At 36.9% G+C, this 27,136-nt stretch overlaps 1 protein-coding gene across 2 annotated transcripts in view; it reads left to right on the plus strand.

The window, feature by feature from the left end:
- LOC127882463 (carnitine O-palmitoyltransferase 2, mitochondrial-like) overlaps positions 1-27,136 on the plus strand; it is a 60,011-nt gene that overhangs the window by 24,709 nt on the left and 8,166 nt on the right. Inside the window, exons 8-10 of one of the 2 annotated variants that reach the window (XM_052431107.1) lie at positions 9,285-9,382; positions 22,028-22,174; positions 25,013-25,172. In XM_052431107.1, the coding sequence (XP_052287067.1) occupies positions 9,285-9,382; positions 22,028-22,174; positions 25,013-25,172 (405 nt within the window). The remainder of the gene's footprint in view (positions 1-9,284; positions 9,383-22,027; positions 22,175-25,012; positions 25,173-27,136) is intronic. The other variant, XM_052431108.1, reaches the window with a different exon arrangement.

The raw sequence follows: 27,136 nt of genomic DNA on the forward strand, positions 1-27,136 counted from the left end.
AGTTGATATTTAGTCCTGATATTTTTCTAAATTTATGGAGGGTTTCCGCTAGTGTTTAAAAGGACATCCATCATTGACAAAAGTTGCATCGTCTGCAAAAAAAGGTTCGCTTAATTTCTTGGTCATTGATTTTATGGAATTAGTATTTATATAATTTGATAGAATTTCCAAACATAAAATAAATAAGGACGACGATAGTGGACAACCTTACCGAACTCCTCTTTCTATTTTAAAACTTCTAGAAAGATTTCCATTGTTTATAATAATACTATTTATATCATTGTAAAATACTTTAATCCATTGAACATAAAGCTGTGGTTCGAAATTGAGATGATCAAGACAATGTAAGATAAAGGAGTGATTCAAGCTGTCAAATGCTTGTTCGAAGTCTGCAAAAAATAACAGTCAAGGTTTATTGTAACTTTCAAGATATTCAATTACATCGAATATTAATCTAACATTTTTATCTGTCTTTCATGAAACCTGTTTTGTCATAACTAATTATTTGATTTAATACTTTTTTTAAACCGTTAGCTATAGATTTAGTTGCAATTTTGTAATCAATGTTTAATAAACTAATTGGTCGCCAGTTTGAAATGTAATCCAAGTTTTTATCAGACTTTGAAATAAGTGTCATTATACCCTGTTTTTGTAGAGCAGCTAGTTCACCATTTGTCAAAAGAATAATTAATTGATTTGATATAGTATTCTGTTAATACTGGCCAGAATATTTTATAAAATTGAACAGTTAGTCCGTCAGAGCCTGCAGGGTTTTTATTATTCACCATTTCTAATAATGCACATCCGCATTCATAATCATTAAGTATGCCTTCACATTTTACTTTTTGTTCTTTGTTTAGTTTATTTATAGACACAATCATTAAGAAATTCTGATGCAGTTTCTTCTATATGATTCTGTTTATAAAGTGTTTCATAATAGCTGGCTTCTGCTTCTTATATTTTGTCTTTATCTTTTAACATTGTGTTATCAACAATTAACTTATGAATTGTTTTCTTAATGGCTCTCCGTTTTTCTAGGTTGGCAAAGTATGCTGAATTTTTTCATTTCCTTTGACCTTAATACATGTAGCTTTTGATCTAAAAATATATCCATTAACCTTTTTATCATAAATGTGTACTACTTCTTGTTGTTTAGCTTTTGTTATGTTTGTTATATTTTCTATAGAATCAGCAGAGTTTCAATTTATTAAATTTTGTTGTAGTGTCCTGATTTCTGTAATTAAGACTTCTTCCTTTTTATACAGCCGTTTTAAAAAACTGGACGTATAATAGTTTCACCCTTGGCCGGCGGGCGGCAGGCGGCGTCAACAGCAGTGTCCGCTCTCTAATTCAAATAGTTTTCATCCTATCTTCACCAAACTGGGTCAGAAGTTGTGTCCAGACAATATCTAGGTCAAGTTCGAATATGGGTAATGCCAGTTCAAAAACTAGGTCAAGGGGTCACTTAGTGCATTTCAAGGATTAAGCATGGTGTCTGCTCTCTAATTGAAGTAGTTTTCACTTGATCTTCACCAAATTTGGTCAGAAGTTGTGTCTAGATGATATGTAGGTCCAGTTCAAATATGGGTCATGCCGGGTCAAAAACTAGGTCAAGAGGTCACTTAGTGCATTTCAAGCATTTAGCATGGTGTCCGCTCTCTAATTGACGTAGTTTTCATCTGATCTTCACCTAATTTGGTCAAAAGTTGTTTCTAGATGATATGTAGGTCAAGTTTGAATATGGGTCATGCCGGGTAAAAAACGAGGTCACGAGGTTACTTAGTGCATTTCAAGCATTTAGCATGGTGTCCGCTCTCTAATTGAAGTAGTTTTCATCCGATCTTCACCTCATTTGGTCAGAAGTTGTGACTACATGATATGTAGGTCAAGTTCAAATATGGGTCATGCAGGGTCAAAAACGAGGTCATGAGGTCACTTAGTGCATTTCAAGCATTTAGCATGGTGTCCGCTCTTATTGAAGTAGCTTTCATCCGATCTTCACCTAATTTGATCAGAAGTTGTGTCTAGATGATATGTAGGTCAAGTTCGAATATGGGTCATGCCGGGTCAAAAACGAGGTCACAAGATTACTTAGTGCATTTCAAGCATTTAGCATGGTGTCCGCTCTCTAATTGAAGTAGTTTTCATCCGATCTTCACCTAATTTGGTCAGAAGTTGTGTCTAGATGATATGTTGGTCAAGTTCAAATATGGGTCATGCATGGTCAAAAACGAGGTCATGAGGCCACTTGGTGCATTTCAAGCATTTTGCATGGTGTCCCATCTCTAATTGAAGTAGTTTTCATCCGATCTTCACCTAATTTAGTCAGAAGTTGTGTCTAGATGCTATGTAGGCCAAGTTAAAATATGGGTCATTCCGGGTCAAAAACAAGGTCACGATGTCACTTAGTGCATTTCAAGCATTTAGCTGGTGTCCGCTCTCTAATTGAAGTAGTTTCCATATGATCTTCACCTAATTTAGTCAGATATTACGTCTAAATGATATCTAGGTCAAGTTCAAATATGGGTCATGCCGGGTCAATGACTAGGTCTCGAGGTCACTTAGTGCATTTTAAGTATTGAGCATGGTGTCCAAAACCTTCGAACGGGCGTATCTTGTGACAGTTTGGCACTCTTGTTAGATTTTTTGTTTTTAATTGAACAGTATTTTAATGTTTCGTTACGAATTGTACTCTTAATTAGTTCCCGCATTTTGTTTGGATTACATTCTTTATTTAATTCGATATGCCATTGATACTTTGTTATGCTTCCCCCAAAATTTTGAGGGGCAGCATATAGTCGCTGCTTCCGGCTTCATCTGTCCTTGCGTGTGTCCGTCCGTCCGTGCACAATTTTTGTCCGGGCTATTTCTCAGCAATTAATGACCGGAATTCAATTAAACTTTATGGGAAGCTTCACTACCAAGAGGAGATATGCATAATATCAGCCGGTTCTGGTCGGATGATTTTTCACAGAGTTATGGCCCTTTCAAATTTTCTATAAACTGTACATTTAGTGCAATTCTTGTCCCCCCCAACTACTGACTGGAATTCAATGAAGCTTTATGGGAAGCTTAACTACCTGGAGGAGATGCGCATGTTATTTGTGAGTTCTGGTTAGATGATTTATTTAGAGAGTTATGGCCCTTTGAAATGTTTAAGTTGCTAAACCATCCGTCATATTATTTTGTCCAAAGTTATGCCCCTCAAGACGTTTCCTTTTATCTGAATATATAGTGCAATATTGTGACAAAAAAACAACTTTGGGGAGCATCACCCGTCTCCGACGGTTTCTTGTTTTATTTTGTTTTGATATTCAACATCTAGTAGAATGGAATTGTTAATTTTAAAGTATCCACGTCCTTTTCCTAAGAGTAAAATTATGTTTAACTGTTCAAGAGAGTGGTCCGTTTTATACCCAGGTTTAATGTTACATTTTGATATAAGATTACGTAAGTTATTTGATATCAAGAAGAAGTCAAGTATGCAGAATATATGTAATTTACAATTAGAATGCCATGTGAATTGTTTTTTGTCTGGATGTTTTATCCTCCAGATGTTGCTTAGATCATTGATGGCCATTAATTTATTCGAGATTTTTTGCAGGTTTTATGGGTATTAAAATTACCGTTTTTCTTGTCAAGTCCTGTTTAGACAGTATTAAAATCACCGCCTATAATAATTTTTTTATCAGTATTTGACAATAGAAAGCTATTTGGTTTTGAGAATACATATGGGTCATCTTTGTTTGACCCGTAAATGTTAATAAGTGTGATGGTTATATCTTGTATTTTATGTCTACAGCTATTTATAGCCTTCCAATAACAATTTCAGTTAAGTTTACTAGTTCCATGTCACTATTTGATTGTAAAAATATCCCTACACCTTCGCTATTTGACTTACAGCCACTATAAACAAATCGACCCGGCCAGTCATGTTTCCATTGTTCATAATTAGAGTTACTCAAATGTGTCTCTTGTAACATATATATTGAATAGTTTAGACGGTATATAGGCATTCAAACACTTGCATTCTTTTATCCTTGTTTCCTAAACCCCGCATGTTTAATGTTAGTATTATGGATTCCATTTATGTAATTGATAGCACATGTTGTAACATGTATTTTGAATCAAAAATGTTTTTATGTCAACTGATATTTGAATTGTATGATTCATAGTGTTTGTCATAGTGTCCTGTATGTCATTAAAGAATCATAAAAGGTAGGTTGTATAATAAAGTTTTTTGTATAAAATTATATGCGACTTACAAAGTTAGATATTAATATTGTTGGAGTTTTTGGCGGTTGAGTGTCGAAAAACAAAATTTGACAAAAACAGAGATGATGCATCAAAGAATATGTTGTAATTTTTAAATACATTTACTTTATCCTTCTTTTTTGAATATTTTAGTTGCTTTTTTATAAATGGCGAAGGATTTATAATTATCTACAATTTATAACGTTTAAAGTGGTAAATGTAGTTTTTAAGCTACTAAAGTGTCTATATGACTAGAAAAAACAACAAGAACAAAAAACAAACAAAAGAAACAAAAAAAGCACGAACATTTTAATTAACAAGAACGGTAAAATGGCGCATTTCTTAGTACAGGGTGAACGATATTGTCATGAGAAAAAAATTCTGCACAAGTTACAGGCATGTGTAATTTGTTAATTGTGCGTAGAACAAGTTCTAATATTTTAATGAGTAAAAATATGAAAAAAATGTTATAACATCTTTAGCGTACAGTAATAGAGTACAACTTTAAAAAAGTTAACAGCATGCTAAATTGCTGTTGGAGTTAATTGTGTGTTCTAAATAATTTATGCATGTCTTATAAGTAGACCATATTAAAAATAGCATTAATATGAATACAATTTACGAAAAACAAAAGTAACTGTTTCTTTCTAACCTAAACACAATAATATTGTATGTTTACATTAACAAACAGGTTAAATGTTAAGTAACATATACAGCATAAAATACAATAACAGTGCCTAGTATTTCCAGGCTTTGTTGTATTACATTGATTATTAATATATTTCAATAAGCATTCTTTCGAAACTATTCAAGAACGCATGCACGCAACTATTGATGAGTTTAGCTCCGTATTCATAATTCTATACTAATTTGAGTCAATTAACATAAACTATTCGAGTGCACATGCACAAAAACTATCTATGATGTCCTGCTCAATGTGCATAGTTTGATAATAAGTTAATTGCGTCAATTAACCTATACATGCATATCTATTTCATAACATTTTTTACATACGGACAATCAGTACATTTAACGAACATCTTGTTTACGGCTGAAATTATTATAGAAGCAAAAAGGAAAAAAATATGTGTCTTGTTCTGATAAAACTGGGCATAATACATGTGCGTAAAGTGTCGTCCCAGATTAGCCTGTGCAGTCTGCACAGGCTAATCAGGGACGACACTTTCCGCCTAAACTTGATTTTCGGTAAGGAGGGACTTCCTTGAAACTAAAAGTACCATAAAAGCGGGGACGACACTTTACGCACATTAATTACGCCCAGTTGTCTCAGAACAAGACACTTATAAGTAACCGTATATAGCATGTTGTACAAACCTTACTGAGTGGTTAATGGTACCCAAACAATATTTAATTCATATCTATAATAAAAATAGTATACAAACCACTTAATCAGCACAGTTTTTATATATCATGATTATTACTGAGTGGTTTATTGTAACAAAACAATATTTAATTCATATCTTTATAATAAAATAGTATACATACCACTTAATCAGCACAGTTTTTATTTATTACGATTATTTGTAATGTTTTTCCATGTGTTTTATTATACTATTATAAATCGCTCAGGCCGTGCTTGTGCACACACATGATTTTATTTAATTATATATATTGATCCAAATGTATTTATTTGCACAATCAACATAGTTTCTAATATCATACACATACTATTTGTACATCGCGATTATTACCTATGGTTTTCAATGTGTATTATACTTTTATAAATTGCTCAAGCCATGCTTGTGCACGTACGCAATTTTATTCAATTATAAATGTTTATCAAAATGTATCAACTTGTGCAATCAACGAAGTTTCGAATGTCATACAAATAATTGTACCCACGGTCTATAGAAAAAATAGAACAACTACACAACAGCGTGGATTAGCAAAATAAACATAGTTTGGAAAGCACATTCAGGGCTAAAGAAAACACTGTCGATACAGGTTTGAAAAAAACACGAGGAACCATGTTTTTACGTAGGCGTTAGTACGATAGTGTTCAATGAAAGGAAAGGTTGTCTATTTTATGCTATATAACCTGTTGATCAGCTTTCATGAACATTGTGGTCCTTATCAATAGAAAATCATCAAGTATCATCAAGTATCATATAAGTTTTTGTATACAATTAACCCTTTACCACTTAGATCTGTATTTTTACACATTTGTAGTCTTTTTTTTTCTTTTTCTTTTTTTTACCTATTTATTTAAGCTAGATTGCAAAACAAGCCTAAGCTTATATGAAACGCTCTCGAGTCCGTTTCTTTGTTGTCTATCGGGGAGATCTAAAGAATGCTCCCACAGTAGGTATCGAACCCGTGACCTCCCGATCACTAGGCGGACACCATATCTACTTCACCATGGCCATCTATATCTATTGTAGTCTCTTAGAAAGTTACATTTAATTAATTACCTTTCTTACTAAATTCAAGTTTTAAAGGCTTCATTTCCAACCATTAGCTCCTATTACTAATGAGCAGCAAACAGCATAAAACCTGAACAGACTGCGAGTTACTCGCAGACTACCGTATTTTACCATGCATAGCGCGCAGTTTTTTACCTTCAAATTTTAAAATAAAAATTCAGTGCGCGTAATACATTGACACAACGCTTTCCTGGTTGCTAAATTGCAAAAAATCCATTTCGTATTCGTAAATCTTCACAATTGCCGCCATTTTTTTTATTGCAGAAAACTACACCCTATCATGTTATAGACTGAAAGGGCCGTTGTCGAAACAACAAAAAGCGGGAAAGGGTAGGAATGAACGGGGTAGTAACAGTTTTGACAAAAATTAAAAGATGAAAAAATGTCTTTGTTGGTGTTTTCACACTTCTTTATTGATTGTTCATTAAAAAAAATCGAGGTATATCAATCCCCGCGTCGTCGCGGTATTGTTTGTTTAAGTTTTTGTTGTCATGAAAACTCGTTGATTTACAACGCAAAACGTCTTATTTGAACTGACGCTAATTATTTCAATCATATTTCTCAACTTCGCTTTTGCTTTATTTTGATAATTTAATCCAAATTTTAATGTTAGCAATTCCGAAAATTTGCACTCTGTGAATTGACAGTTTGTCGTCATCAAAGGAAAGCCGCTTCCTGTTTGAAGCAATAAAGCGACAAGTTTCTCACCGACAAAATTGGCTTCCTTTGTCTAGCAATCAACATGCCGAACCAATCGTGTGTTTCTTCCTCAATGGCAATCGTCCAATTAAATAATAGCACGTGCAAAGCTCCGCCTTCGAACCTTTTTGCAAAAAACGGAGGTGGAGTTAAACGGTTAATTGAGCAAGTGTTATACGTTAGTTGAGTTCCGATTTGCCGAAATTTCTCGGCCCTAAGCATTGAAACGACGAATACATTTATCAATGATTTTCCGATCTCTGCATTAATATGCTACCGTGCGAGTATACTACGTAGGTTACAAACCAACAATAGAGATATAGACTCATTTTAGTTTCTTTCAATAGAGACAAACAAATGATATTTGTCTAATGGCTTTACGCCGATAACACCAACTGTATGGAATTGAGCGTTCGGGTGTATTGTTTGACTCACTATAAATACAGATCAACTAGACGCAGTGACGGCGCGAAATACCGGGTCAAACTGGATTAAATCGGGAGCATCTCTTAATGGGGAAATATTTAAGTCGATGAAAAATAAAATGGGATCCACGGACGATTTGCGTAAAATTGGACATTGCGATGTTGCGGGTCTGCAGAAGACTATGTCATACGATGTTGTGAGCGGCAGGTAATGAAAATGTTACACTGTTCAAATGTGAGGAATAGGTAATAGTGGTTCGAATTTAATGCGCAGGGGTCTTGAAAAAACAAGCGCAGTGCGCGACAATAAGGACATATACGGTGTTCTCGAGAGAATAATCTTAAAAATTGTCGAAAATATAGTGCTTTGCAACCCATGCTCCTGATCGTATAAACGCTCCCTACTTTAAAACTCAGATTAAATGATTGCGCAATATAAGAATGGCGGCCATTTTCGGCCCAACTTTCAGGTTTTTGATCTTGAATTCTTTCTTTTTCTCCATTTTTGCTTTAAAAAATCGCATGCGCGTTATACATGGGAGCGCGCTATACATGGTAAAATACGGTATTCTGGTTTCGTGCTGGTTGCAAAAGCCATTTTCACTTTGCTTCTTATGGGGGAAAGGGTTAAAACCTTACATTTCCTTAATTAAGTAGATGCAGAAGTATTATTCATATCAGGAAATGTGTTGTTTCCACTTTCATGCCATTGTGTTATTCAACCAACAAGCAATCAATGTTTGACATTCTAAGATATTCTGCGTTTCAGGTCCTATATTCTATTATCCATTTCACTAATCCATTTTAAGACTTCAGAATAAAGATGAATAATATTCATAAAACTTTAGTATTGACTATTCTAAAACTTAAATACAAACTTGCCATTTACTTCCCCTGGAAATTCATTTTTGTTTATTCTTTTTTTTACAATACGTTGTTAGTGAATAACATTGGTGGCGTGTATATATATATATATATAAACTCTACGTGTTTTTCCATCGTTTCTAAGTCTTTTCTTTATTCTTAACACTGCATAATAGGTGGTGTCCATGCAGTCCAAGATGTAAGCATTGTGTATGCTATTATATCTTGTCTCATGCAACAGTAAGTGGCAAAATCATGGATCTGTAGATCTGTATTAATTAAGTGCCTAGTGGCTTGTTCCCTAGTATGTAGTAGTGGTCTTAAGAGGAATATTTTTATAGGGAGTTTGCTATCTTAGTCTTTATTTGAGCCTCACTCAGTGAATAGGAGGTTGCATGTGCTTAAAGTTGCGTCCCAGATTAGCCTGCACAGTCTGCACAGGCTAATCTTGAACAGCACGTTATACATACATATTTAACATTCTTTTTCCAGATTGTCGCTTATTTATAAAGTATTGGAGGTCTTTGCATGGCCACTTACATTTTCCTGAAAGTAACATCTGCAACAGGGGTGATGTCCTATGTTGTTGTTATTGCAGGCATGGCAAGGATGTGCTGTCCCTGGATGAGAAAGCCAAACACATGCTGGTGCTGAGGAATGGTCACATGTACCTGTTTGACGCCATAGATAAAGATGGTAAGATAAGGGTTGGTAATTAATGTCAATGGTCATTAAAATGGTAAATTGGAATGCAATGGCTGTTCACTGTTTTATTTTATGAATCCATGTTAAATACAGTCATATGAGCCTTGTCATGCAAAAATGGGTCTTATGCCATTTGTGGCAACAGAACCTTGCCTTTCTATAGCAGACGGTAGCTCCTGACCAGACTATATAAATGCATAGAGTGGTCTGGAGCTACACTGGCTCCATATTAGTCAAATACACACTAGTACTGTGATGATTTGACATCAATGTACTTGCATTCTTTAATGATGCTAGTTTATACAAGAAATGTTGGAAAAAAATGAGTTTATATTTGGCAAATCAATTTTTGTTAAATGATTGTCTTTTTACTGTACATCAGTCCATAAAACAGTAATGTGTACTGTTGTTAAATATCATAGACAAAGATGTTTAAAAACCAAAAAGCGTCTCTGCCTCATCCTTCATCATAATGGAACAGCCTGTATACCAATTGCAAGTTCTTGGTTGTTTTATGAGGTCTGTTTCAAGTTTTTAAGAACTGACGCAAGTACACGTATATGTATTAAACAAACACATGCTTTATTTTAATGTCATTAATACATACCTGCTATCCCTAGCTATACCTTTCTAGGTAGGTTAGCTTCTCCAGAAATCTATAGTGCCGGAATTCGGCCACCTCTCTAACTGAAAACAGATCAGGTTAAACATAGAACAATGTAACCTAACCGGAAATAAAGAACCGTAACTTATCTTACTTTTCTGGAGAACACTGTGCAGTTCGCCATTTTTCATCGGCTCTGAAATCTGGTTGTTTTGAGCTCACCTGTCACGAAGTGACATGGTGAGCTTATGTGACCGTGTGATGTCTGGCGTCCGTATGTGTGCGTGTGCATGCGTGTGTGCGTGTGCCCGTCAACAATTTGTTTGTGTAGACAGAAGAGGTCACAGTTGTCATCCAATCTTTATGAAATTTGGTCAGAATGTTAATAGTGATGAAATCTGGGCTGGGATTGTATTTGGGTCATCTGGGGTCAAAAATTAGGTCACTAGGTCAAAAACTAGGTCAAATAATAGAAAAACCTTGTGTAGACAATAGAGGTCGCAGTTTTCATCCAATCTTGATGAAATTTGGTCAGAATGTTTATTTTGATGAAATCTGGGTTGGGATTGTATTTGGGTCATGTGGGATCAAAAACTAGGTCACTAGGTCAAAAACTAGGTCAAATAATAGAAAAAAACCTTGTATAGACAGTAGAGGTCACAGTTTTCATTCAATCTTTATGAAATTTGGTCAGAATGTTTATCTTGATGAAATCTGGGTTGGGATTGTATTTGGATCATCTGGGGTAAAAAACTAGGTCATTATGTCAAAAACTAGGTCAAATAATAGAAAAACCTTGTGTAGACAATAGAGGTCGCAGTTTTCATCCAATCTTTATGAAATTTGGTCAGAATGTTTATCTTGATGAAATCTGGGTTGGGATTGTATTTGGGTCATCTGAGGTCAAAAACTAGGTCACTAGGTCAAATAATAGAAAAACCGTCAACAATTTGTTTGTGTAGACGGTAGAGGTCACAGTTTTCATCCAATCTTTATGAAATTTGGTCAGAATGTTTATCTTGATGAAATCTGGGTTGGGATTGTATTTGGGTCATCTGGGGTCAAAAACTAGGTCACTAGGTCAAAAATTAGGTCACTAGGTCAAAAACTAGGTCACTAGGTCAAATAATAGAAAAACCTTGTATAGACAATAGAGGTCACAGTTTTCATCCAATCTTTATGAAATTTGGTCAGAATGTTTATCTTGATGAAATCTGGGTTGGGATTGTATTTGGGTCATCTGGGGTCAAAAACTAGGTCACTAGGTCAAATAATAGAGAACCTTGAGTAGACAATAGTTTTCATCCAATCTTTATAAAATTTGATCAGAATGTTTATCTTCATGAAATCTGGGTTGGGATTGTATTTCGTTAGTCAGGTGAGTGATTCAGTGCCATCATGGCCCTCTTGTTATTATATTCTGCGTGGTATATGGATTTGAAATTGATGAATTAGATAATTTATCGTTTCTGCTTCATTCAGAAATCTTTTCTCGTATTATTTTGTTATTATTTTATTGATTTTCAACACTTTGCCGGGTTTTTACATGTGCTCATGAATTGAGCACGTGCATTTCGTGGCCTTTTTTGTCAACAAGTATTGACTATATTGTACAGTATTTCTGCTTTGCTTTACTGTTTATTATGCCCCCCCTCGAAGAAGATGGGGTATATTGCTTTGCACATGTCTGTCGGTCGGTTGGTCCGTCCGTCCACCAGGTGGTTTCTGGATGATAACTCAAGAATGCTTGGGCCTAGGATCATGAAACTTCATAAGTACATTGATCATTACTCGCAGATGACCCCTATTGATTTTGAGGTCACTAGGTCAAAGGTCAAGGTCACGGTGACCCGAAATAGTAAAATGGTTTCCGGACGATAACTCAAGAACGCTTAGGCCTAGGATCATGAAACTTGATAGGTAGATTGATCATGACTCGCAGATGACCCCTATTGATTTTCAGGTCACTAGGTCAAAGGTCAAGGTCACAGTGACCCGAAATAGTAAAATGGTTTCCGGAATATAACTCAAGAAGGCTTAGGCCTAGGATCATGAAACTTGATAGGTAGATTGAACATTACTCCCAGATGACCCCTATTTATTTTCAGGTCACTAGGTCAAAGGTCAAGGTCACTGTGACCCGAAATAGTAAAATGGTTCCGGATGATAACTCAAGAATGCTTATGCCTAGGATCATGAAACTTGATAGGTAGATTGATCATGACTCGCAGTTGACCCCTATTGATTTTCAGGTCACTATACTAGAGTTGCGACACCTTAAGGGTTTCGCGGGATGGAATGAGTGGGGAGATGAAATAAAATTGAAAACCTTTTTCTTTTTGTGCATTTAATGATGGTAACCAAAGTTTTCGCAAAAATTTAATATACATATCACATGAAATTAACCATAATACTCGCAGACATGTTTATTGTTTCGAAGCCGTTCGATTAGCTACCTTAAAGAGTAGAACTTGAATTCCCATGACTATAATATTAAAAACGTGAAAAGAGCAAACCACTGCATTGTGTCGGACATCCCCATCTTAAACACTATCGACTAGCATTAAGCCTTTTTCTGTGTCTACAAAATTCTGTGTATTTTATTGAAACATCATTATAGCTTTGCGTTCAAGATAGTGTTGAATTCATTTTGCTATGCAATCAGCGCTTTGATTTTATATTACAAAATGTACTACGCAGTACATTGTGTGACGTCATTTCGGTAACGAAACACTACAGTTTTATGCACACTCTCTGGAATTTAAGGAAATGTTGCGGACGTTGTGTTTTTTATCTGTAAACTATATGTTTAAAGCATCGAACGAATGCAAAACTTGTTTCGGATTTTGTGTTCATAATGCATAAATGTAAACATAGATAGAAATACAATACAATTGTGTGGTTTGAACTAAGTTTCGATAAAGACATGGATTAATAAAGGTGGAAGTGCATATCGTTTCAAGGTGTTTGTTATAAACTTTGGATTAAAGTAGTCAACTTATTGTTACAAACATTGGATTAACGATGTCATTTAGATAAGCGTGACGTTTATGCTTAATTTAGTATTTTTATAACTCTTGTTAAAGCTGAAATTGAGTCATCAAATTTCGCTACAAAACGGTGTCAGTTGCAATAGAGATTTAAATGTGCTACGTTAAATTATTATTATGTTTGATTATTTTGTTTATTTGTTACGCACTTTATGCTGCTAATGATGTGTTGCTCACGGCAAGCCTCGCCGTGTTAACCTTTCTTCAACTCGTCGGACAAATTCAAGTACACGTGATACTTGCATTGTATTTTATTTTTTCTGTGAATTTGATAATGGTCACCAAAGATATCGCAGGGATTTTAATATACATGAAACTATTTCAATTAGTGCTATTTTGAGAAGTCCGTCCCCGCTCTGCCGTTTGTTATTGCTTATATCATACTATTTTGCTTATCTATATAAACATTTCTCAAAACCGGCTTTCTGTACTTTTATTTTGCATGCAACTGAATGCGCAATTATGACGTATGTTGTGTGACGTAATTTATTCGTCAAAACAAACAATTTTAAGTTAAATTCTCTGGATGTTTTTAACAGTTATTTATTTGTTTAAAGCATCGAAAGAATGCAAAAACGTATTTCGGATTGTGTGTTTATCATACATAATTGTAATTGTTATAAATATTGGATTATCGTCGTCATTAAGGTAAGCGTGTTGTTTATACTCAATTGATTTGCTGCTCACGTGTATTTATTGATTCAATAATTAAACCCTAAATTAATAATGTATTTGTCTCATGATTATCATGTATATTAAAGATATTATCGGATAAATAGAATACCATGTTAATAACAGTGTGTACTTACATTAATCCGACACGTCTCGGAAAGCCTCGCCGTGTAAACCTTTCTTCAACTCGTCGCTCACAATAACACATAGATTTATGTCATTTATATATATATATCTAAACAACAACACTCGATCTCCACATAAGACATGCATGTGAAATTCGTATTGATATTTAAACACTATTATTACGTCGTTGTTTATCGATTTAACGCCTAACTGTATATTGCATGAGTAACGCGTAACGTCAGTTACTTTGTTTCTTAACAAGATGGAAGCTAACCTAAGCGCTTTTATGACGTGCATCACAATGAATGTTTATCTTAGCGCGTGTGGTTTCCCATAAAAAATATTTAAACGCAAAATACTCAAAAACTTGATTTTTCCCAGGTATAACGCCTACGCCAACAGGTAGATCGCATTCTTGTCCATATACATGTCAAATTTCAGCAAACGTGCTGGGCAAGTTTTCAAGAAACTCAAATCGCGACTATATGCCTCAGCTTAACGAAACTTAGCCCCCTTTATCATTTGTTCAATTGAACGTCATCAATGATGACGTCCATTACATCACTCATTCCATATCAAAGGTCAAGGTCACGGTGACCTGAAATAGTAAAATGGTTTCCGGATGATAACTCAAGAACGCTTAGGCTTAGGATCATGAAACTTGATAGGTAGATTGATCATGACTCACAGATGACTCCTATTGATTTTGAGGTCACTAGGTCAAAGGTCAAGGTCACGGTGACCCGAAATAGTAAAATGGTTCTCGGACGATAACTCAAGAACGCTTAGGCTTAGGATCATGAAACTTGATAGGTAGATTGATCATGACTCGCAGATGACCCCTATTGATTTTCGGGTCACTAGGTCAAAGGTCAAGGTCACAGTGACTCGAAATAGTAAAATGGTTTCCGGATGATAACTCAAGAACGCTTAAGCCTAGGATCATGAAACTTGAAAGGTAGATTGATCATGACTCGCAGATGACCCCTATTGATTTTTAGGTCACTAGGTTAAAGGTCAAGGTCACGGTGACCCGAAATAGTAAAATGGTTTCCGGATGATAACTCAAGAACGCTTATGCCTAGGATCATGAAACTTGATAGGTAGATTGATCATGACTCGCAGTTGACCCCTATTGATTTTGAGGTCACTATATCAAAGGTCAAGGTCACGGTGACCTGAAATAGTAAATTGGTTTCCGGATGATAACTCAAGAACGCTAATGGCTACGATCATGAAACTTCATAGGTACATTGATCATGACTTGCAGATGACCCCTATTGATTTTGAGGTTACTAGGTCAAAGGTCAAGGTCATGGTGACCCCAAATAGTAAAATGGTTTCCGGATGATAACTCAAGAACGCTTATGCCTAGGATCATGAAACTTCATAGGTACATTGATCATGACTCGCAGATGACCCTATTGATTTTCAGGTCACTAGGTCAAGGTCACGGTGACCCGAAATAGTAAAATGGTTTCCGGATGATAACTCAAGAACGCTTATGGCTAGGATCATGAAACTTCATAGGTACATTGATCATGACTGGCAGATGACCCATATTGATTTTCAGATCACTAGGTCAAAGGTCAAGGTCACAGTGACAAAAAACATATTCACACAATTGCTGTCACTACAACGGAGAGCCCATATGGGGGGCATGCATGTTTTATTTAAATTATTTTGTTCAATTTAACTGTTCTCTTACATAGATTTCTTTCTTTCTAAGAATGAGTTTACAAATTAGAGGCTTTTGTGGACAGATTAAGGCTTTGTTGGATTCCCACAAGACTTGTTTGTCCTGTACTAATTGTACCGTTGAACATAAATGTTCTGTTTGCAGTGCTTGGGAAGTTGCGATGTGGCAGAGAGCAATCCGTCGCAGAACGCTTCTAAGCAGAAAACGGATAGATGACCCTTTATCAGATGAGAAATTCCTGGTGACTTTGCGGACTTCGGACGAGAATTTGCAGCATCAGTCACCGGGTATAGGGCAAGATGGAGATCGTACTATGCTAACTTCGTTAGAAAGTCGATCAACATCAGACCATATGGTGACAATTGTCAGCCGGTCTATGCCAGATGGCATTGGTCAAGGAATACGACCAATGCCGGACCATTTGGCAGCCGCCATACGGTCATTGCCTGGTGACAACACTGGTCATAGTATGACTGGTACGTCACAGGGTAACGGACCAATCAACCTGGTCCGGTCATCGGTCCATGGCACCGGTCACCGGTCTGTGGTACTGATCACCGGGGACCGGTCCGGACACTGGTCCATGGTACCGGGGACCGGTCCGGTCCATGGTACTGGTCACCGGGGACCGGTCCGGTCACCGGTCCATTGTATCGGTCACCGGTCAACCAGGGACTGGTCCGGTCACTGGTCAATACTACCGGTCACCAGTTAGTTCTACTGGTCACTGGTCATTGATCGAGAAAGAGACATTGATCATCTTTGTCGGACTATTCCTCCTCTTCTTCTTCTTCTTCTACTTCTTCAAAGGCATCTAAGTCGTCAACTAGTACTGACAATAGAGGTAGACGTCGTACACGATCTCCATTATAGAGTAGTTCTCATTGACGGCATACATATGATCGGTACCGATCATCTCGAGACTCTAGTAGAAGTTATTCTAGGAGACATTGTTCCCATCGAAGCCGATCTTTTTCTCGGCATCGTAGGGATAAAACTCGTCGTCATGCTTCACGTAGACAGTGTCACTCCGATTACCCTTATCCTACACAGTACTATCCTGTCTTGGATTATAATGTTACTTTAACCTATGTACAAAAACCCAGTTTCCAGTTTAACATTATCAAATGTTGCTGTGACTGGTACTACTTCGCAGACCTTGTCTTCTGGTGTTGTTCTCACCACTTCAGATACAAACTCTGCTCCATGGGTTTCGGCTACGCTACCAATCCTGCTGAGGCATCGTCTAATCCGGACACTTTATGGCTTCAAGATTCCTATGGACAATTCGTTCCAGGCAATCCTGATAATTTACCGTCTTCTTCCGGTTTTAATTATCAGGGTGTTGATTGTGTAGATGGTCATTCATCATTACCAGATACTCGCAATCTGGTGCATGATAATCGGCCTAGTATTTCCACTTCGGTTTCCGCTGATTCTATGCACACAGCTGGTGTTGTAGACAATGAGACCGATTCGGAGGCAGATCCCAATGATGACACTGATCAATATTTGTCATTAATTAATCAGATCTATGAACTGATATTTCAAACTCTTGGTGATGATTATTGCCCAAGACCTGCGGAGATGTCTACTAATTCGACGATCTCTATCACGGAAAAATTAGTTCTTACATTTGATCCCAACAGGCTTTCTAAGGCTACGTCTCGCCTTGATACACGCCTTTCTATTTTTTCTACTGTATTATCAGTTTTTCAATCGTTGGAATCAGCTAATGAGACCATTCCAAAATGAGGAGAACTGTGGAAGGTGCCTAAGGATTTATCTGATCCTAAGCATAATGAACGTACTAGAAGCTACAAGCCTCCTGTACCAGATCCAACCTCCAGATTGGATTTTGCCAAATTACCGGTTCAGGATCCTGACATCAATAAGCTGTTGCTTAATATGCCTACTTCTTCCACTTCTGTTTCTGTTCCTTATTCAATGTTGGAACATTGGGAAGTGAGAGAACGCAGATCTCTAGATCTTACCAACCAGATAGATCTCATGCAACTTTTTTGCAGTTGGTGTGTGATTGGTCAGACTCGGTTCCTGAACAACTTCGTGATTTGTTAATTCATCTTTCACAAACAACATTGTCTCTTTCACATAATGCTGCTTCTTCAATGTCGGAGATGCTAAGGATTCATAGAGATCTTATCCTTTCTTCTTTACCTAAAGATGTTCTATAAGAACCGGGTATGAATGCTCTCAGAACAGCACCGTCTCATCAGGATTTCTTTTTAGTGGAAGGATACAAGATGCAATTTCAGCGGACAAAGATGATCAACTTCATGCTTCTTAAGCTAGAAACAACTCTCGACAACGCCAAGGGTCTTTAAGCGACCTGCTTTTAGATCAATAACAAATCCAGTAGTTAAGAAGGATAAGAGGAAAAACCTTTTCTCTAAAAGGCCTTCCTTGAATCCTCGGTCAATTCCTATAAACAGTCTTCATTTAACAGACCTTCTGTTTCTCAGAAATCTTCTGTTCAGAAATCTGGTAGGAAGAACAAGTCTCAGCCGGATAAGAGTTATTCCAGACCTTTTACAAGCAAGGATGGACCGCCTGCTTATCAGCCCTAGGTACTTACCCTTTCTACCGCCTTCTCCTCCGATGCTGGAAATACCAGTAGGGGCCAGAGCTCTATATTTTTCAAATCGTTGGCTTCGTATACTTTCAGACGCTTGGGTTCATTCGCTAGTTTAAGAAGGCCTGACTTTTCCATTCGAAAACAGACCTCCACTTTCTCGCGTCCCTGTAGAGCTGGTATCTCCTCTCCGCAACCACAGAGTCCATTCTCAGTCTCTTGGAAAAACAGGCGGTAGAAAGGGTAACAAACCCTTATTCTCCAGGATTTTACAGTTGTCTTTTTCTTGTTCAAAAGAAAAATGGTTCCTGGAGACCAGTAATAGACTTAAAAGTTTTCAACACATATCTACTCAAACCAACTTTCAAGATGGAGACTTCCTTCATAAGGAATTCTATCAAACCTCTTCACTGGGGGGGTGTCCTTGGATCTGGAAGATGCGTACTTCCATGTTCCTATACATCCCAACTACCGGAAGTACCTTCGTTTTGCATTTCAAGGCCAGGTATACCAGTTCCGAGCGATGCCTTTTGGGTTGGCAACAGCCCCTATAGTCTATACCAAGCTTATGGCTGCAATAGAAGCACATCTCCGATTTCACAGTATTCTGCTTCTTCAGTACTTCGACGACTGGCTGTTACACCAGCTCGATCGTCAATTGCTTCTGCAACATCTGGAATTTTCTTGGAAGGAACTTTTATCATTAGGGCTCCTTTTAAATGCAGACAAATCAGACCTCATTCCATCTCAAGATTTCACTTTTGTGGAAATGAATTTCTTGACTCACATCAACAAGGTCCGAGTGTCTCGTCAACGCATATCAGACCTTCTGGTGAAGGTCAATTGGGTTTTGTCCCAATCTCATATAACAGCTCAAGAGTTCCTATCTCTCAACAGTATCCTGAGCTCAGTTGCTGACTTTTTGCAATTAGGACGTCTGTTCCTTCCTCCTCTTCAGCATTACCACTCAGATTGTTGGAAGGGTCTCTGGACAATATGATATCGCAGATTCCTATTCTTCCGGAGTTAATACCTCATCTTCAGTGGTGGCTAGACAAGGAGACTCTCTTGGCAGGAGTGCCCCTTCTTCCTCCGCAACTGTCTTTGTATCTCATGACGGAGGCGAGCAAGGAAGGGTGGGGTGCTCATCTTGAACCACTCAGTCTGACAGTTTTGGGGTTGTGGTCTTATCAGGAGTCACATCTGCATATCAACAATCTAGAAATGCCAGCGGTATTTCTAGCTGTATCTCATTTCTAGTCACATCTTCAAGATTCTTGTGTGATGGTGTCAACAGACATCACATCAGTTGTGACTTATATTCAAGCACAGACGGGAACACATTCTCACTCCCTGTATCTGGAAACCAAGGAATTACTTGTTCTTTGCAAGACGCTCAACATTTTTCTTCTGACCAAATATATTCCAGGTTGTCTCAACGCCCTGGCAGATGGGTTGTCTTGCAAACACCAATTACTTTCATCGGAGTGGACACTTCATCAGGAAGTGACCAATTATCCTCTAGTCGACCTATTTGCAACCAGACACAATCACAGACTTCCTCTCTATGTGAGTCCGGTTTACGATCCAGCAGCGTGGGCAGTAGACGCGCTTTTGTTTGATTGGGACTAACTGGAAACTTACACTTATCCCCCACCCATTCTGATTCCCCAAATATTGACGAAAATCAGGGTGAGTTTGTGTCGTATACTCCTGATTGCCCCTTGGTGGCCCAGGAGATCCTGATTCAACGACCTTCTCAGTCTCCTGTACGATAATCTCAGGACACTTCCTCACAGATCAGATCTTCTGTCTCAAAGAGGCAGACTTCATGCGGATCCAGCAATGTTCCACTTACACATCTGGCCGTTATCAGGCAATCTCTGCAGAAGAAACGCTTTTCTGTCAGGGCTTCAAACCTTGTTGCTTCTGCAAGGAGAAAATCCACCAGCAGTCTATGATGCTCGATGGAAACTCTTCTCTAATTGGTGTATTCAAGGGAACTGATTCGATCTACGGAACTTAAACGTCCTGTTTCTCGTACACTGGCGCCTAAATGGGATTTGGCTTGTGTTCTTGATTCTCTTACTAAGGCTCCATATGAACCTCTAGATCAAGCTTCTTTACAGTTCCTAACTAGGAAGACCGTTTTCCTTCTTACTATGGCTTCAGCCAAAAGGAGAAGTGAAATTCATGCTCTTTCTATCGAGGATGGTCATCTTCGTTTTGATTCCTCAGATGGATCTGTAACGTTGTTATGTCAGCCAGGATTCCTTGCTAAAAATCAACTTCCCTCTATGGCTTCTAAACCCTTCAAAGTTCCAAGTCTTTCTAATACTTGTGGACATGAAGATGATGAGAGACTTCTTTGCCCGGTCAGGGCGCTGAAGTTCTATCTTAAAAGAGTAAAGTCTATTTGAGGTTCTTGCAAAAGACTTTTCATTCCGCTAAAAGGTGGGGGGGAGATGTGTCTGCGGCATCTATTTCTCGTTGGGTAGCCTCGACTATTAAGAAAGCTTATTTATCTCTGTCATCTGGGGATTTATCCCTGTTTAAGATTAGACCGCATGAATTAAGAGCTCTTTAGGCTTCGTGGGCGTATATTAATAATGTTCCACTTTCTGAAGTGCTTCAAGCTGCTTTCTGGAGGAATCCGACCACCTTTTCCTCCTTCTATCTTCGTTCTCTTGAGTGTCAACAAGACAATTTATATACATGTATGTTGGGTTCTCTTGTGGTTGCTCAAACAGTAGTTTCTTCCATGGCATAAGTGTGCTGGCACTATCCAGAAACTAAAGTACAATACTGTACTAACGAAGATTATCTGAGGACACATTTCTACTATCTCTGGCTGAAAAACCTGAATATGGGTTTTTGCTGTGATGGGAAAATATAACGTGAACCACAGCTACAAAATCAGCTAGGGATAGCAGGTATGTATTTATGACATTAAAACAAATTTTCTTAAAATAAAATTCATTTTAATTATTAAATACTTACCTGCTATCGGTAAGTCCCACCTCCCACCCCGCTCATGGTTTAATATTTTCATAATTGCATGAAAAGTAAGATGAGTTACGGTTCTTGATTTCCAGTTAGGTTACATTGTACTATGTTTAACCTGATCTGTTTTCAGTAAGAGAGGAGGCCAAATTCCGGCACTTGCAGATTTCTGGAGAAGCTAACCCACCTAGAAAGGTATAGCTAGGGATAGCAGGTAAGTATTTAATAATTAAAATGAATTTTAAGAAAATTTGTATTAACAATAAATGTTTCAAACGACAATATTGGATATAAGAAACACTCAATCTGCTTTATATCACTTGAGTTTTCCTTGATGTTAAGACAACTTCACTATGTTTCTTTTGTTTGGGGACTACAGTATCTTGTATATTTTATTGTCATCATGTTTATTACAAATATGCTGCTACATATTACAGTACCGGGTACTTAAGCATATTTCATCAAGTTATTATCCCCCGCCATAGGAGGAGGGATATTGTTTTGACGTCCGTCCGTCCGTTGGTCTTTTCGTCTGTCTGTCCGGAGCTATATCTTGGAAGTGCTTTGGTGGATTTCATTGAAACTTGGTATGAGTATATATATGGATAAGACGATGATTCATGCCAAATGGCATTGTACACCATCTGATAATAACAGAGTTATGGCCCTTTGTATCTTGAAAAAAATGCTTTTTTTAGTGTCAAATATAACACTTTTGTGTCCAGAAGCATATTGGCGGATATATAAATTCAACGAATTTGCTTGTTATTACAGGAGGATATATCAAATGCAAAAAATAAGTTTATTGGCCCTTGTTATACTATGGTAACAAATAATAATCTGAACTACATATTGAGCATTACTTTCAAATTGTTCTATATGTCTACAGGTAACATTGTGGCTCCTGATGTGATCATGGCTCACCTCAAGTACATCATGGACGACCCTCGCCTTCCAAACCCCAACGCTCTGGGAGTGTTGACAACCCTCAACAGAGATAAGTGGGCCACCATCCGTACTCAGCTCTGCAATGCAGGTAATGAAGAGCTTTGTAATGTAGGTTATATGCAGCTTTAGTTTTTAGTTAATCGCCTTCTTTATGATTAGGGAAACACTGCTTTTCAATGTAGGTAATCAACATCATTTTTAGCTTGACTATTATATATGAAATGTATATAGTTGAGCTATCCTACTCACTCCAGTGACGGCGTTGCTGTTCCCATATCCGTTCCCGTTAGAGTTTGCGTACTACCCCAAATATTTTCAATGTCCCTTGACATATTGCTTTCATATTTTGCATACTTGTTTGCCATCATGACCCCAACCTATAAACAAGAGCAAACAACTGTATCAAGCATTTTGACAGAATTATTGCCCCTTTTATACTTAGATTTATAAATCTATGTTAAAGTTTGTGTACTACCCCAAATATTTCCTATGTCCTTTGACATATTGCTTTTATATTTTGCATACTTGTTTACCAACATGACCCCAACCCATAAACAAGAGCAGACCACTGTTTCAAGTATTTTTACATAATTCTTGCCCCTTTTATACTTAGATTTATCAATAATCTATGTTAAAGTTTGCGTACTACCCCAAATATTTCCTATGCCGTTCCCATATCCGTTCCCGTTAGCGTTTGCGTGCAAATGTTAAAGTTTGCGTACTACCCCAAATATTTTCAATGTCCCTTGACATATTGCTTTCATATTTTACATACTTGTTAACCAACATAACCCCAATCTATAAACAAGAGCAGACAACTGTATCAAGCATTTTGACAGAATTATGGCCCCTTTTATACTTAGATGATTGAACATTTTGCTTAAATTGCCATAACTTCTTTATTTATAATCAGATTTTATTAATACTTTGACAAAACAACACTTACCTGAATGCCACAATGGAATCCACCCAAACAATACCCCATGCCCCAACCCAGAATCCCTGCCCCCCTCCACACCTCCCCCCCCCAATTTTTTTTCCTTTTTTTATTTTTGAAACATCATCTTATTAATGACCACACCTCACATTATACCCCCTCTCACCTCTCAACCCCCCACATTTTTTTTTTATTTATTTTTTTTTCTTCTTTTATTTTTGAAAGATCGTCTAATAAATGACCACACCCCATATTATACCCCCCTCTCAACCCCCCCTACCCCCCCCCCCAAAAAAAAAAAATTATATTTTTTTTTTTCCTTTTTTTATTTTTGAAAGATCGTCTAATAAATTATTGAATATGAACAATTTCCCCATCATGGCTTATGTTATAATGTCAAGCACTCGAATTGTCGAGCGCGCTGTCCTCTGACAGCTCTTGTAATTTATGATATCCTTTGCTTGATAATGTATTTAATCCACAGCTTTTAATGGAGGTAATCCACAGCTTTGTAGTTTTGGGAATGCTTTGCATAGCTTTGTAATGTAGATAATCTACAGTTTTGAAATATAGGTAAATGACTGCTTTGTAATCTAGATAGTCTACAGTTTTGTAATGTAGGTAATCTACAGCTTTGTAATGTAGATAATCTACAGTTTTGTAATGTGGGTAATCTTCAACTTTGTAATGCAGATAATAAACAGCTCAAATGGAGGAAAAGTTAGAGAATTGAAATTTTGATAACACCCATTTCTAATGAGGCCATTATGAGAATTTTATTTCAGAAATTGAAAAATATAGTCCTAACATTTTTAAAACATATTTTAAAATATTTGTTGAGTTTGTTCCTTTTTAAAGGACTAGAAAATATTATCTGAATGAATTTCTAAGGAAAAAAGTAACGTTTGTTGGAAATGAACTTAAATTTAATTAGAAGTATTATTCCCTATAAATTGTAATGTTTGTTTACAGAAGATAAGCCTTCCAGTTTTTCTTTTATTTAACCGGGTTTTTATTAAGTTGTTAAATCCTTGTTATAAGAATGGAGTAAGGCAAAGAGTGTGTCCCATAAATAACTTGATATTGGATGGAAATATTGCCTTGAAGCTTTGTTTGCAGGTAGCTTACTTGCAAACCTATCTTGTTGGTTTGCAATTGTGGAAATTTAGGTCAAGGTCACTGTTACTTCAAACAAAAAACAGTTTTTTTTTATGTTTAGTGACTTAAGTTTCATTGACTTATCTTGATTTTAATTTAAATAAAGCAAGTTTAGTGCGGTTGTATTAGGTTAAAGATCAAAACTACTTTTTCTAAAAATATATAAATGATTTCTGCTAAATAACTTGAGTTTGGATGAGGATATTCCGTGTATGTAACTTACATGTAGAACCACCTTGTGATTTACTGTTTGACCAGTAAAGTAAAGGTCACTAATACAAAAAAGGTTTCATGTCCATTACATGCGTTTGGAAGCAGTTATTGTGCTGAAAGTTTGTGCATTGGGAGCTTACATGTAGACTATGCTTGGGATTGGTAAATGTCACGGGTACTAAAAATATAAACAAATTGTTTTGCCTGAATTGATGGAGATATTGCGCTGATAATTATGTTGTGTGTGTCTAGGTATCTCACAGACAGACTCAATGTGGGATCGCTCAATTTTTCAAAATAAAATTTTAAAGCAAATCGTTAAAAACCTGGTTTCCTGACGTTGCCATGTTTCTTGTCTTTTCTTGTTTAATTCTTAGTCTTTTCTATGTTAATGTTTTTTAAGGCACATTTTTGTTTTAAATGTGTTTTTCAGAATAGCCTTTATTCTTTTAAATAAGATATTTTACTTAATACTTACATGAATGTAGAAAGCTTTTACATGCACAGTATGCATCTAAATGATGCAATGAACTTCAACAACTAAACAACAAAACATAAATAAGCAAGTATATGCTTTATTTGTCAAAACAAATCAGATCTTTGTACACAACTTCACAGGTGACATGAGCGAGTCCGCTTTCTTTTCTAAAGGCATGTTCAACGAAGGCTATATGAAGCTAGTTGACAGTGCACTGTTTGTGCTGGCGCTGGATGATCACTCGCCTGATACACCCAACGCTGTCAGCAGGAACTTCCTTCATGGGGATGGCACAAACAGGTCAGAGCTTGTCTTGCAACTATGAACATCTTAAGCTCAGTTGACTTGGTCATTGTCTGACATAATTACTGTATAGAAATTAAAGTTCAACTGTTACAAGCATTTTCATTGGTCATTAACTTAAGTTGAGAGACTACTTTTGAAATTCAGAACTTGCGTAGTTGTGGGCTTTCTTTTTTTGTTAAGAATTGAGAATTTGAGAAGTCTCAAAACTTTATAAATAAAGTGTCAATTATGAGAAGAGATAATAAGGTTGTTTTAACTAAGAACTGCTTTGTTTTAAAACATTGACACTGAAAATTGAATTAATGTAGGTTCAATTATATTTGGTGTTCATAATTTAAGGTTTACAAAGCGTTTTTCAAATGCAAATTTTTATGCCCCCTTTGAAGAAGAGGGGGTATATTGGTTTGCTCATGTCCGTCCGTCGGTCTGTCGGTCGGTCCGTCCATCCACCAGATGGTTTCCGGATGATAACTCATGAACGCTTAGGGCTAGGGTCATGAAACTTCAAAGGTACATTGATCATGACTGGCAGATGACCCCTATTGATTTTCAGGTCACTAGGTCAAAGGTCAAGGTCACAGTGACTCAAAATAGTTAAATGGTTTCCGGATGATAACTCAAGAATGCTTAGGCCTAGGATCATGAAACTTCATAGGTAGATTGATCATGACTAGCAGATGACCCCTATTGATTTTCAGGTCACTAAGTCAAAGGTCAAGGCCACAGTGACTTGAAATAGTAAATTGGTTTCCGGATGATTACTCAAAAATGCTTAGGCCTAGGATCATGAAATTTCATAGATAGATTGATCATGACTGGCAGATGACCCCTATTGATTTTCAGGTCACTAGGTCAAAGGTCAAGGTCACAGTGACTCAACATAATAAAATGGTTTCCGGATGATTACTCAAGAATGCTTACGCCTAGGATCATGAAACTTCAAAGGTACATTGATCATGACTGGCAGATGACCCCTATTGATTTTCAGGTCACTAGGTCAAAGGTCAAGGCCACAGTGTTCGAAACAGTAAAATGGTTTCTGGATGATAACTCAAGAATGCTTACTCCTAGGATCATGAAACTGCATAGGAACATTAATCATGACTGGCAGATGGCCCCTATTGATTTTCAGGTCACTAGGTCAAAGGTCAAGGTCACAGTGACTCAAAACAGTAAAATGGTTTCCTGATGATAACTCGAGAATAATAAGGCCTAGGATCATGAAACTTCATAGGTACATTGATGATGACTGGCAGATGACCCCTATTGATTTTCAGGTCACTAGGTCAAAGGTCAAGGTACAGTGACAAAAACCGTATTCACACAATGGCTGCCACTACAACTGACAGCCCATATGGGGGGCATGCATGTTTTACAAACAGCCCTTGTTCAGATAATTTCAACTAATTTTCCCCAATTTTCAAGTTCACAATCTTTAAACATGGGTAAGAAAATTTGCCTATTGGTAAATTACAAATCTGCAAAGCCCAGTTTAGGTCCCTTGTGCAAGGTGGGTCTTCTGTTTCTACGCAGTCTATTGATGGAACATATGAGAACGCCCTTGGAGGATGGATGGATGGGTTGGTGGTTGGGTGGACAGCTTTCTGCTTTTACAAAACAAATTTGTACAGTTTTCATATAATCTTCACAAAACTTTCAGGAAATGTTGTTTTTTACATAAAAAGAGTCTCCCTAAACTTTCTGGAAATGTCTGTTGACATACAATGGAGGCCAATTCTGATAACTATTCCATTCAGATTGTTGACTTCAGAGTAATTGCCTTTCATTTTTTAACAAAAATCTTTCAGTTTTTATCAAATCTGAATAATTTTTTTCTGGAAATGCTTTTGTTGACATAAATTGGTGGCAGACTTTGATATCCAGCCATTTCGCACCATTTAGAGTAAGTCCCCTTGATTTATAAAGAAATTGCAAAAAAATTGTTTTCACATATTTTT

This window comes from Dreissena polymorpha, chromosome 5, assembly GCF_020536995.1.
Source record: "Dreissena polymorpha isolate Duluth1 chromosome 5, UMN_Dpol_1.0, whole genome shotgun sequence".
Classification (NCBI taxonomy): Eukaryota; Metazoa; Mollusca; class Bivalvia; order Myida; family Dreissenidae; genus Dreissena; species Dreissena polymorpha.